Below are 14,529 nucleotides of genomic sequence, written 5' to 3' on the forward strand. Positions count from 1 at the left end.
CACTTCCCTAATATTCTGCGGCGCTTTCATTTCCAAGACAGCTTTGATCTTGTCGGGGTTTGGGCTCACTCCCTTCTGGCTGATCATGAATCCTAAGAATTTTCCATACGTCGCTCCAAATGTGCATTTCTCCGGATTCAATTTAATGTTGTGATGTCGGAGTACGCCTAGTACCTCCTTTATATCATCCGCATGCTTCTCTACAGTGGTACTTTTGATGATCATATCATCCACATAGATAGAAAAGTTATCACCTTTGCTTTCCCCGAATATTTTGTTCATCATCCGTTGATAAGTTGCCCCTGAATTTTTAAGCCCAAAAGGCATGACTTTGAAGCAATAGGTGGCCTGGTGTGTCACGAATGAAGTTTTGATTCTATCCGAAGGCTCCATTGGAATCTGGTGATAACTCGACTTTACATCAGTGAAGGAGTACATGGCGTGTCCCGCGGTCCCATCTACTAGAATATCAAAACATGGTAGGGGGTAGTTGTCTTTAGGACAAGCTTTGTTGAGATCTGTGAAGTCAATACACATGCGGTATGATCCGCCTGCTTTTTTGACTAGAACCACATTCGCCAGCCGCTGTGTATAAAGTACCTCTTCGATGGCATCCGCCCGTTTGAGCTTGGTGATCTCCTCTTCTATCATCTTCTGCCTCTCAGGGCCATGGTTTCTCCATTTTTGTGCCACCGGTACCGCGTCTTTGTCGATGTTGAGTTTGTGAGTGATCACATCGGGGCTAATCCCTGGAAGAATCTCATCTTTCCACGCAAAGACATCTTCTGACTCATGGAGAACCTTGGTGATAACTTCCTTAATTTCTCCCTTTAGCCCTTTAGCCATCCGTACCTGTTTTTCATCCTCCATGAGGTACATCTCTGTTTCACCCAAGGCCATTGTGACAAGTTCTTCCTCGTCCTCATCTTTAGACTGCGGGCGAATCATCAAAGATGCCGAATACGTCTCCTGAGCCACTTTTTGGTTTCCTCAGATCATTACACCTCCCTTGGCCGTGGGGATGTAAATAGTTAAGTGGCGTATGGAGATGAGAGCTATGGCTTCGGAGATAAAGGGTCGCCCAAGGATGATATTGTAAGCTAACTGGCCATCCAGGATGGAGAATTCCAGATCTCCTTTCCAGATTTGATCTTCATCGGCTAACTCACAATCTAATGTTACCTGGCCCTTCGTTTGGATGGTGTGCCCTGTTACTCCCAGGATGTCCACTATAGTGGTTTCCACATGGATTGGGTCGACCACAAGCTTGGCGAATGATCCTCTTGTGATGACATTGCATGAACTTCCGGTGTCAATCATCACTCTTTTCATCTCCTAACCTTCCACCATCATAGTAATGACCAGGGCATCCGTATGAGGAGAGATCTCTGAGCCGACATCTGCAAAAGGGTGATTAAGTGATGCCCTATCCAGAGCAGTGGTTTTTGCCTTTTTCAACACAGGTTGGTATCCAGGTCCGCCTGCTATGACATTGATGGTCCCTTTTGCCTTCTTTTTCTGATCATCTCTGGATCTGTCACCATCTCCATTCTTGCTATCATTTTGGACGAACCTGTCCAAATTTCCCCTTTCGATAAGCCTTTCTATCTCTCTAGCTAACTCCCAGCATGCGTCTGTGTCATGGCCATTCTTCCTATGGTATTTGCAATAATTTTTGGGATTTTTTCCAGTGTTGGTGTACTCCCCCCTTTTGGTTCGGGGTATGAAATGTTCCGCTTGTGCTGGCTGTTCTCAATCCACATTAGCACTTCTCTTTTAGAGGCATTGAGCGGCGTAAATGACGACACGTATGCCGATTTGTTCTTAGAGCCCCTCCGCCGGCCCCTAGAGAACGAATCCAGGTGCTTGTCTTTCTCCTTATCCGGATGGCGAGATTCGCCTTTGTCCTTCTTGGGCGGAGACAATGACTCTCTACGGATATCATCCACCTCCATGAAGTCCTTGCATCTTTCAATTAATTCTGCCATATCTCAGGGCTTTTTCCGAATTAAATCTTCCTGCAAGCTTTTACACGTGGTGTTTTTCGCTAGAGCTTCCGCTGCCATGGAGACATCCACATCGACAATTCGTATACACAATTTGTTGAAATTGTCTACATATTCTCGAAGGGGTTCATTCGCCTTTTGCTTTAATTCAAAAAGCTTCCGTGACTTGACCACTGTAGGGATACATCCGGCGAATTTAACACAAAACTCCCTACTCAACTGATCCCAGCTGTCTATCAATCCAGGAGGTAAAGATTGGAACCAATCATAAGCGGGACCTCCTAATGTGGTGATAAACATCCGGCATAATACCGCCTCACTTGCACGGTTAAGGCTGAGCAACATTCGGTACTTTCTGACATGGGCCTCGGGGTTGTCTGCACCCATGTACACCGGGATATTAGGTATTTTGAAATGCCTGTCTGTTTCCTCAGCTTCGATCCATGCCGTAAAGGGCGAATCACGATTGGCGAATGGATTATGCCTGTCATTCTCTTTATTTATGTGGAGCACCGCAGCTCTAACGCGATCATCAAAATTTTCCGGACCCGCCCTCGGAGGTCTCCTATGGGGAGATCTACTTGGAGAAGATGATGAGCTAGAGCCGGACGACGGATCTGATGGCGAACGCCCACCTCCACATGCTTGTCCTCCAGAAGGAGCTTGTATATCCTCCTCTTGGTTCGGTGGTGGTTGTGGCCTATCCGGATGAGGTGTCTCTACTGGCCTCTTACTTGGTCTCCGACCTGAGGATGGGGGTGACCTACCCCGTCGGGATGACCTCTGCCTTGGAGGTGAAGGTGACTTTGATCGCCTGCTGCTTCCATTCTTCCTCTTTTTGTGTCTTCAGCCTCCTGATTCGCCTTCTGGGAGATTTGACCATGGGCGATTCGGGGCACCTGATCCGCCCAGACTCACCCTAGGGTTTCCTGGTCCCCCCGGGAGAGTTTGGTCACTCCTCCGACTCCCTTCTGCTCCATCAGAAAATAGTTGCCGATTGAGTGGCGGGTTACTAGCTGCGACGGTAGTAATCACCATGGAATCCGTAGGTTGAGTTTGGAAGAATGAAGAATTATGGGCGTTTGATCCTATAGCTGCCTGTGGCCATTGAGATGCTGTAGGATTTGGTGTCGTGCGCCGAAGCTCTGGAATTATCATGAACGACCTCAGGCGGCTCTCCATCTCAGGGCCAAACGCTCTTCCAATGGATCCCGCACATGTTTCGATGAATGTATCTAGCGACATACTCCTTCCATCATGCGTCACATGAGCATTTATATCAACGCGTCCATCGCTAGTTACAGGTTGTCTTGATGGCGTTACCAACGGTGTTTCAATCCCCGAAGAGGGATTCTGCTCTCCATTCGTCATGTCTTATTGTGAACGAAAAACCCTTTTATTTAGCTAAGGGTCCACGATCACCGCACCAATTAATGACTTGTGGAGAATTTCCGATTAGCTTCCGTCCCTGTGGGGGGCATCGTTGGGTTCGACAAGGGGAAGCTCCGATGCCAAAGTCAGTATAAGGTATGAAAGAGTAAACTGAATTGACAAAGTAGGGTTACTAGGATTATATGAATGTGTACCTTGATAGCTTGAGATGCAAGCTATATATAGTCATGAAGTTGTAACCTTTAGGAACTAGAAAGTCTCCATTAATGCTTCATTAATGGCGGTTACTGGTTTCCTTTAAGTATGCCCGTTAGCTTATTAATAGCTCATTAATGGTCTTTATTGCGGGATCGGCTCAGCTGTTTTGCTGGCGGATTGGGAGGTTGTGGCGGATCGCCACATAGGTTTGATTGCGGATATCTTGTGGCGAAGTCTTGGTGATCCGCCTATCGGATCTCCTTGCTTGATACGCCGTACCATTCCAGTATCAGGTGATCAATACGCAGCAGTTCCAGGCGAATATCTCCTTTGATCCTTTGGATAATATCCCAATGTTATCAGTATTATACTGCACCTAATGCGGAAAGGTTAACGTCAGTTATCAACTTGACTTCTTAATTGCTCTAGGGGAATATCATAGGTTCTGTTACTAACAGCTCGCGACGATATTCCGTTATATACATGTTGGAATTAATCAGGATGAATTAATTTCAAAGGATATATACGACTAGTGGCAATAAAGAACCTAATGGGTCGCATATGGGACTTGGAACTAGAGGACGAAACTGTAATTAGCGGGACACACTACATGGGCCGAAATTTAGAGTATTAATTAGGGATATTTAATTTGGTTAATAATTATAATTAGATTATAGTTATAAATTAAATTAAAGGATTATCTGATAATATTAATTAGAGGTTTTAATGTGATTGAAACTCTAATTAATTATCCCTAACAATAATTAAATTATTAATTTGATTTATAATATTATCTAGATATAATTAGTTATTATTTAGATAATAAAAGGTGTTTATTTAATTATCTAATTAGTAATCCTATTCCGAGTAAGATTCTAATTAATTAATTACCTAACACAACTGGGATTAGGGTTTTGAGAAGTCTATAAATAGACTCCCTAACCCCAATATTTTGACACACTCAAATCAAGGGCAAGAGGAATCGTTCCGTCTCCGTCTCGGCTAATTTACATTATTTCTTACTCTCTCTTTGATCTCGTATCGATTTCTGTTAGAGGCAATCATTGCGATTGATGTTATTAAGGTTGATTACTGATTAGTTATTGTTTTTTTGTGTTGAACAAAAACGTTCGTTGCTCACGGATTGAATATAAGAAGTTGTGGGCACTTCGTTTGCAACTGTAGATAGTTCTTCACAAAAGGTATTACATTTTATCCCTCTTTATATGAAATAACAATTAACAGATCTTGGAAAAGGGAAATAAATAAAATAGATAAAATTTTATAATTTCGCTGCGCCTATGCTTGTCTATTTTCCTACAAGAAATGCTTTGATATGTGAGAGATTTTGGCTATGAAAAGTGTGGTCCATTATATTATCAGCTTACTGGGACAAATCAATTTATTGAAATAGAAAGGGACACTTCTGTGATGAATATGCTGAGTAGGACTAGGGAGGACAAATGCTATGATGTATACGTGGATTCTGTACCTATTGGGTTTGTGACAAATCAACAACACATAGGGGATGTGGTAGAAAATAAGGCTAATGTGTGAAATGTTGCTAATATGGTTATAAAAGGAAATGAAAATAAGGCAGTTGATGCTACTAAAAGAGAACCAAATGCAGAGGCTGCTCAAACAATATTTATCGATCCTGGAGATTATGAACGATTAACAAAGGATGCAACTGAATTTGAAGATGATGAGCAAGATGATGCATATTATGAGGAGGAAAAAGACAAAGAATCTACTGATTATGATTCAAAATCGGAATGCACTGATAAGGAGATGCTTAATGCAGATATTGATGATGACAATGCCAATGATCAAGATCCAATGTTAGAAGTTGTAAGATAAAGTGTGAAAAGGTACAGAAAAGAAAGATCTAAGAGGCACAGAGCTCCTGATCTAAGAGTGGTTGAGTTGGGTGAGGTTGGGGTAGATAAAGGTTTGGAAGAATATTTGAGGGATGGAAATAAGTATGCGGGTTTGTTAGGAGGTGATGAGGAATACATTGGCAGTTTAGATATGGACAGTTTTGCATTTGAGGATGAAGATGATGACATACCCAAACATAGTAGAAGAGCAAACAAAAGAGTATTGTATGATGAAGATTGTGTTGAGCCTGTTTGGGAGTTGGGTATGGTTTTCAAGAATGTGTACCAATTTCGTGATGCAATTGTAAAATATGCAGTGAAGAAGGGGGTTGAGTTGGAATTCATTAAGAATGATTACTATAGAGTGAGTGTATGTTGCTGTTATGATGGATGTCCTTGGCACTTATACGGTAGTTTGGAGAAGAAGAGTAAAATTTCTTAGTTAAGACTTACTTTCCAGTCCACAAATGTATGCGGTTGGATAGGAACAAACATTGCACATCACACTTCATAGCAAAACATTTGAAAGAAAAGGATTGTTGATCAACCAAACATCCGGTTATGGAAGATACAAGAGCTAGTGAAAAACAAATTTGAAGTGTATGTTGGTAAATCAGTTTGCAGAAGGGCAAAAATCAGTATTTTGAAAGAAAACATGGATGACTACAAGCTGGAGTATGATAAATTGTATGATTACAGGGATGAATTGTTGAGGTCTAATCCTGGGACTACAACTGTTGTAAACACTGATAAAAAAAACTAGGATTTCAACATGAAATTTTTAGAGGATTTTACTGTTGCTTTTATGCATTAAAGGAAGGGTGGAAGAGGGGATGTAGGAAATGCATTGGACTTGATGGTTGTATTCTGAAAGGGGCATGCAAAGGGCAGATGTTAGTAGCTATTGGGAAGGATGGAAATCACCAAATGTACCCCATTGCTTGGGTTGTTATTGATCAAGAGACACGGTATACTTGGGGTTGGTTCATTGATCTTCTCAAAACAGACTTGGATTTGGAAGATGGCACAAACTTCACAATAGTGTCTGATATGCAAAAGGTAATATATATTGATTAGATTAGATTTCAATTTAACTTTTGTATGATTATAACATTTGTTGTTGTTTTCTGTCTATATAGGGTTTAGAGATTGTTGTGGAAAACATTTTACCGCAAGCTAAGCATAGAAGGTGTGCTAGACACGTATTAGCAAACTGGGCCAAAAAATGGAGAGGAGTGGAGAGGAGAAATGCATTTTGGAGGTGTCCTAAGGCTACTTTTGAGGCTGAATTTGCTGACAGGGTAAGAGATCTCAGTATGTTGGGTAATGGTATTGTGGAAGACTTGATAAGATACAATAAAGAGCGTTGGACAAGAGCCTATTTTCCTTTAGATAGTAAGGGTGATGTAGTGGATAATAACATGCCTGAGACATTTAATGGATGGATTTTGGGAGCAAGACATAAGTCAATCATCACTATGCTTGAGGAAATAAGGATACAAGTTATGGAAAGAAGAGCTCAAATGAATGAATTTGCTGAAAACAAATGGATAACAAATATATCGCCCATGTCTTACAAAGTGTTGCATGAGAACAACAAATGGGCAATGCAGTGTCAGATAAACTGGAATGGTGATTCTGGTTTTGAGGTGACAGAAGGATGTTACAGGCATGTAGTTGACTTGACACTACTTACTGGTTCATGTAGATCATGGGGACTAAAGGGGATTCCCTGTGCACATGCTGTTGCAAGCATCCATAAGTTGAAAAGGGAGCCTATTAATTATGTGTCCCATTGGTATCACAAGAACACATATTTGAAAGCCTACTCTACTTTCATTCAGTCAGTATTAAACATGAAGATGTGGCCTCCATCCAAATATCCACATATTGCTCCAGCACATATTAAGACCTTGCCAGGGAGACTAAAAAGGAATCGGAGGAAACCAAAGGATGTGCTAAAGAAATTTGGGAAATTGTCAATGAATGGCATACAAATGACTTGTTCTCACTGCAAGGAAGTAAACCACAATATCAAAGGCTGCCAGAAAAGAAAGGAAGACTTAAGACAAGTAAGATGTATTAGTTTAATCGAATTTACAATTTTTTCCATTAATTAAATGTTTACTAATAGAAGCAATATTTGCATACAGGGGAAAATTTCAAATGCAACAACACATGTGAGATCAAGAAAACGCAAATCCAGAACATCTGAAGCTAGTAAGACCCATGCAGAATGTAGTAAGATCCCTGCAGAATGTAGTAAAACCCCTGTCGAATGTAGTAAAACCCATGTACAAGTAAGTATGAGCTAACAAAGCCAGAGAACATCTGAATTTGTCAACACATTGAAGGTAATCTTCAAAATAAACTAACAATGAAGTTCGTTTGTTAAGTTTTGTTGTTAAGAAATGGGAAATTTTGCTACTATTTTACAGGCTCCCTATTATTACCAAAGGAAAAAAATTCCAGTAAAAAAACCTCATATGGCTGGATTTGGAGTGTATGTCAATGAGAAGACTGGTTATAGTCATCAACAGGTTAGTGTCATTGAAAAGATGTGGTTTATTGCTTTGGGTGATGCTTATTGTGAGATTGCAACTGTCAGTGAGAAGATTGGTCATATCTAGTTATATTGTTTATGTTTTATAGGTTGGAAATCTAGGTGGTATTGTGATATCAACAAGTGCTAAAGTTATCAAAGACTATGCACATGTGACTGGAGATATTGGATTCACCCCTACTACACTTAAATGGAAAGGAAAAGCTGCAATGACTCCACAACAATTGAAAAATCAGAAGTCTAGTTTCAGGCCTGTTAGGGCATGCACAGCAGCAATGAACACTCAGGTTTCATCAACTTCTGGCCCTGCTATGAATGCAAGTCAACAAGCTCCAAGTACACAGCCTAGATATGCTTCTTCAACAGCTTCTACAGATGCAAGAGCAGTGACAACCTCCAAATCTCAACCAAATGTAACCAAATGGTTCTAGTTTTTAATATTTGGAGTATCCATATTTTGTCTATTGTTTTTTTTTTTTGTTATGGCTTAACATTGCCATATTTTGGGTGTCTGTAAGGCTTTTAACATTGCCATATTTTGGATATTGTTTTTTTTGTTATAGCTTAATATTGCCATATTTTGGATGTCTGTAAGGCTATAACATTGCCAGGTTTGCTGTTTTATATATTGAGTTCATATTTTAGGCTTGTAAGGCTTCAAATTACCATGTTTTGGATGTTGGTAAGGCTTCAAATTACCAGTGATCAATACCCTATTTTAGAAATATATTGTATCATAATTTTACAAAACCCATAAATTTCTAAAGCAGAGTACACATTTAGAACAACTTCAATATAACAAAAACTCAACATTTTCATTCATTTTGCCAATAGCAGCTTACAAGTACAACAAATCCCTACAATTGTCAAATTCAACTTATCAATATCCCACAAAGTACACCCACAACAAAAACCAACAACACCATTAACAATTTTCCCCAAAACCAACTTCCATTTTCTTCAATTGCATCTCTGGCCCTCAATTGATTCAACAAACCATTTATAACTTACTGAGAGTGATTATCCACAGGTGGATCATACCACAAGAAATAGCCACAACCCGGTCCTTTCACCTGTAAGCAAATCAACACCTATCATCTCAAATCTTCTTAATCTTTAAACTAAATAATCAAAAATTTCTTCAAACCCTCTTACCCTATAGTTCCTGCAACTGAAGAATCTTCTTCCTGGGTTACCTGGATGCCATGAATCTTTGACTATAGTAGGTTCACCACACAAACACATCGGGCAATTACCTCCAAATCGAGACATCTCTTCTTGCACTTCTCTTGCTCAATTCTGCGATTTAGGGATTTAATTTCATATTTAGGGATTTCAATGGAGAAAGGGGCAATTTATAGCAAGATTTGGGGGAATTTCTTTATGATCGTTGTGATGAAGGCGAGTTAAGATTTACGGGTTTTTTTATTCTGAATTATGGTTTCAAAGAGCTTCACACGCTCTAGTGTTGTTGTGTTTCACGTGATATGCCATGTAGGTGCCATGTCACTTTTTTGGGTTTAGTTATATAGCTTAGCCCAAGTACAGGGGGTGCAGAGAACACTTTTAAAAGTCAGGGGGTCAACTGGCAAATTGAGCCAAGTACGGGGTGTAAGATGTATTAAGCCTATATTTTAATAAGAGGTCATCACTAAGTTAGGGTATATTTGTATAGAAAAATAAAAATTGTATGCCAAAATGTGAAATGAAGAAATACGTAACGAAGTAAAAGTGTATGTTGACTAGCATGCATCTCTTCACATGTCTTCCGATTATAGAGTTGCACATTTGACCTTGACAAATGTGAAGGATGGGTGATTGTAGGATTCTTTTGGAATTCTTTCCTTTGTGCAAATAGACAAAATCATGAGGTACATGCTTAAACCTTTAATTATATACAGTTTACATTAATATAATCGACCAACAGCACTAAATTGCCTAATTTTGGCACTACACCACAACTTTTATGTCAACTAGGCTAAGAATTATCATATCCATAAAAGGTTGATGTTTTTACCATAGACCACTTACACTTGTGATATAGCAACTCATCATATTCCATCATGCATGCGTTGGTCTAAAACTTCATATTTCTCATTCTTTTTTTCTATTTCTACAAACCTAAAAAAGCATGCATCAATGCCAAACATTGCAAAATGAGCATACACAGGGACGGAGACAGCCGGAGCCCGGAGAGCTCCAGCCCCCCGGTCTCCGGCACCACCCCTGAGGAATAGTGGTGTAGTGCCGAGTAGCCCCCAAAATAATTTAATTAGTACTTTATAAAGGAGGCTATAATAGTGTAACATTAAATGGGCTTGCTCTGGTGGTTGAAGTATTATTTGATCATATCTTTAATACCCTAGTGGCTTGAGTTCAAGCCCCATACTACTCACTTTTTGTCTAATTATATCCCTTTTTTTCTTTCCCTTACACCCCTTCATATCAAAATCTTCTCACTTTTTGACTAATTTTTTTTTTTTTTTTTTTTAAAAGTAATCGTACTTTTTCTCTTCTATAATTTAGCTATAAAGTGTGATTAAAAAATCACAATTAGCTACATAATTAAACTCTAGTAAGTGTCAAATTACACTTTTTTGTGGCAAAGATACATAAGCCATCAAAATCACTAAAAAAGGGGGTAAATTTGTACAGATTATCAGTAGTTGTCTGAAGAAAAACTATTCGAGAGAAGAACGTTATACTAAGGGTCCGTTTGTTTCGATTGTTCCTGTTTGCTGTTTTCTGCAGCTGTTTTGGAATTTTACCAAACACTTTATGCCTCCTGTTTACTATTGGAAGGCAAAAAGCAGTTCTGAAAAATGGAAACAAACGGACACTAACACTTCAAGATTAATGATCATAAATATGTCATCATTTGTACAATAGATTGTATGCCGGCAAATCATTAATCCGATGAACGTCTTCTAGAACCAACTCTCTCTCCAGTTGCGTTCTCGTTTCCTTCAGAACTTTTTGTCTAATTATATCCCCTTTTTTTTTTCTTTCCCTTACACCCCTTCAAATTAAAATATCAAAATTTTCTTTCCATTATAAATTTTTCACTAAAATCAAACTATGTTTTCATTCCATTTTAATTTTTTTCTTTTAAATTCCTTTTAAATCAAAATATGAATATCAAATCTTATTTGTTTTTTTTTGTTTTTTTGTGGTGAAGCTCTTAGCCTAGTGGTTGAGAGCTTACCTATGCATTGGGAGGTCATGGGTTCGAATCACATCCGGGTTTGGTGAAGATTTTTCTTTCTTCTTTAATGTAAGCGTATTGCGCAAATTTAAAAAAAAAAAAAAAAATCTTATTTGTTTTTCCTATTGTAAACTTTTTCCTTAAATCAAAATATATTTTTATCCAACCTTAAATCCCCTTTAAATCAAAATGTGAATATTAATTTTTATTATTATTTTCATTATTGTTTTTTTTATCTAACTATAATTTTTATCCTTAAATTAAAAGAGCAATATTATTACCTAATTTAATTATTTTTTCATCATTATTATTAATTAATTAAATTTTTTTCCTTTAATTAAAATATCAATATAAATATTCAATTTATAAAAAATAATATACTTATTTAGGAGTTTTAATTTAGGAAATTAGCGTTGAATTTATAGAAAATTAAATATGTCTATGTACTAAAACGAAACAGTTTTTATACTGGAGGGCAAAAAAAAATTACCCAGCCCTAACGGGCCGAACTTCTGAAAATTAGTCGTAGGACTAAAATTAGCCCCCTTAGATATGAAATCATGGCTCCGCCACTGAGCATACATCACACAAGAAAGTGGGGTTGATAATAGTTAGACCATTATTAGCACTGGTTTTTCCGAACTTGTGAAGAAAACAACAAACATCTTCTCAACTTCGGAGATCCAGAGATGCATTGAAAACCCAAATAGAAGACATACTTGTTCCAAATACCCCAAAATCCACTATCATTGTAGCTTCTATTGTTTAATATTTGACGCATACACTTATTAGTATCGATTAAATGTGCATAATAATGAATTATTAATAGAAAAAAAAAGAAATGTGTATAATAATGAATTATTAATAGAAAAAAATTCAAGAACATGCTCCGATTTCTTATTTATTTAATTCCTCTATATTTTTGTAATTTATGTTTTAAAATGTTAAGGACGATGTTCTAAATATTGTTACATATGTTCTAAACTTTATAATTTGTGTTCTAAAAATTAAGTATAATGTTTTAAAAAAATCAGTAAATATATGAACCATTTTTGCATTTGTTTTATAATATAATTTATAACTCATATTCTAAAAAACATAACGTATGTTCTAAAGTTTATAGTTTGTGTTCCAAAATTTAAGTATAATGTTCTAAAAAAATCAGTAGATATCTGGATCGTTTTTGCATTTGTTCTATAATATAATTTATAACTCATGTTCGAAAAAACATAACGTATGTTCTAGAAAACATAACGTATGTTCTAAAAAATATGTTGTACGTTTTAAACTTCATAGCTTGTGTTTTAAAAATTAAAATATATATTCTAACGTATGTTTTAAAAAAAATATTTTTTTATATAAAAAAAATATTAATATGAAATTTTATTAAAATGTATAATATATTTTTACTTAAAAAATATAGTATTATTTTTTTTTAGCATTAGAGGGCACCTAATACAGTAAAACCTCTATATATGAATACGTTTGGGACCGGACAATTTGTATAACAATTGGGAGGTTATTCTTATATAGAGTTTGGTACAAAAAAAAAAAAATCAACACTTAAAGTTTATAAATTTAACAACAATAAGAACTCTCTAATTTTTATTATTCAAAAAGTAATTATGGAACGTTGTTTGACACATTGATTTAGTTTTTATGTTCGCGATTACATCTTTAAGCTTGCGGGTACTTAATAACTCACTCGCATGAACACTTTCTTGTTGAATCCAAAACGCTTCTAATTTTTCAAGCATATTGAAAGCTTCTTGGGATGAAATTTTTTCTATTTCTACACTATCATCATCCATAGAATTATCTTCTTGCTCACTTTGCCTAATTGCGGCAACAATTTCTTCGTCGCTTAAAGTATAAGTGACCTGCTGCTCACTTGGATGGTCAAAAAATTCATTAATATCCATTACATTATAATAGTGAAGTTCTTTAATCTGTGCCCCCAAGTTTCCCATCACTCTTTTATTTTCCTCTTCAATTTCTTTGTCAACTTGTTCTTCATCAGCATCAAAAGTCTTAATTTTACAATGCTTAAAACAATTAGCAATTGTTTGTGGCTTCACATCAATTGACCATGCAGCAACTGCATTTACAATTCCATCAAGGATACTTATCTTTGCTGGTTCCAAAACACGATCTTCTATTCTTTTCAAAAGTTGGCGATTAAATCGTTGGCGGTAGTAACCTTTGAAATTTCTAATAATACCCGCATCACATGGTTGGATTTTGGAAGTACTATTTGGTGGCAAGAACATCACACTTGTATGACGAAGTAGAGGAAAATTCTCTTTTTTTCCATGTGCAGTACAATTATCCAAGATAAGTAAAACATTCCTATCCATACGATTGTCAAACCACTGAAGCCATTCATTAAAAATTAAAAATGTCATCCATGCATTTGAATTTGCTCGATACTTGCAGTTGAGACTATCACGATTAATATTCTTGAAGCATCTTGGATTTAAAAACTTACCGATGACCCAAAGCGGAAGTTTGTCAGACCCATCAGTATTGCAACAAATAGCAATTGTAATCCGCTCTTTATTCTGCTTTCGTCCCTCCAATTGTTTTGTTGCAAGAGAGTTATCGGCTTGCATCCGATAAAATAACCCAGTTTCGTCCATGTTGTAAATGTCTTTCAAAGGCCATTTGTCCAATTCTTCTTTTATTTTTGGCAAAAAAGCTTCAATTTTCTCCATGTCAACCGAACCACTCTCCCCAAAACGCCGAAAGGAACGAATTGCATGTCGTTGCTTGAACTTCTCTAGCCATCCATTTGAAAATACAAATGAGGTAGCAGTAGGATATAACTCTTTTAAAAAATAATTGCCTTTCTCTTTTAATAATTCCCCACTCATATTGACATGCTCTTGATGGGATACAAACCACTCATAAAGAGCAGATTCCATAGCTGGATACTTCACCAATCTTTGATGTTTTGCACTTGGGTTCAACACCACTTCTTCTTGGAGTATATCTTTAGAACGTTTGAGTGTCTTGGATACTGTTGCTTGTGATACTTTCAGACCATGAGTATTTTCCAACCATTCTACCAATTGCTTTTGATTCAAATTGGGATTTGATTCTTTCATTTTGCACAACTCACCACGAATACCTTCCGTGAGATGAACTCGATTTTTTTCTTTTGGAGGCATGGTTGATTATTAAAGGAATATGAAATAGGGTCGCTTGAAATTGGTTTATATACACAATGTACAATAGAATAGATTAATAAAACAAATTAATGTTTAACATATCAAGTCTACGAGT

The 14,529-nt window shown here is 37.1% G+C and overlaps 2 protein-coding genes and 1 long non-coding RNA gene across 3 annotated transcripts; 1 reads left to right on the forward strand and 2 right to left on the reverse strand.

Moving 5' to 3' along the window:
- The first annotated feature begins 7,797 nt into the window (after positions 1 to 7,797).
- Positions 7,798 to 8,527, forward strand: LOC136229047 (uncharacterized). Its single transcript, XM_066017598.1, has 2 exons — positions 7,798 to 8,016; positions 8,129 to 8,527. Exons 1-2 carry the CDS (start codon positions 7,888 to 7,890, stop codon positions 8,468 to 8,470), a joined length of 471 nt encoding a protein of 156 aa, XP_065873670.1. The 5' UTR covers positions 7,798 to 7,887; the 3' UTR covers positions 8,471 to 8,527.
- Positions 8,528 to 8,835: 308 nt separating this feature from the next.
- Positions 8,836 to 9,521, reverse strand: LOC136230204 (uncharacterized). Its single transcript, XR_010689302.1, has 2 exons — positions 9,195 to 9,521; positions 8,836 to 9,112 (listed from the first exon to the last, which is right to left on the reverse strand). It is a non-coding gene; the product is annotated as an uncharacterized lncRNA (long non-coding RNA).
- A 3,321-nt stretch (positions 9,522 to 12,842) lies between these two features.
- Positions 12,843 to 14,174, reverse strand: LOC136229767 (CENP-B homolog protein 2-like). Its single transcript, XM_066018661.1, has one exon. It carries the CDS (start codon positions 14,166 to 14,168, stop codon positions 12,843 to 12,845), a length of 1,326 nt encoding a protein of 441 aa, XP_065874733.1. The 5' UTR covers positions 14,169 to 14,174.
- Between the last annotated feature and the right edge of the window lie 355 nt (positions 14,175 to 14,529).

This window comes from Euphorbia lathyris, chromosome 5 (genome assembly GCF_963576675.1).
Source record: "Euphorbia lathyris chromosome 5, ddEupLath1.1, whole genome shotgun sequence".
NCBI classification, from domain to species: Eukaryota; Viridiplantae; Streptophyta; class Magnoliopsida; order Malpighiales; family Euphorbiaceae; genus Euphorbia; species Euphorbia lathyris.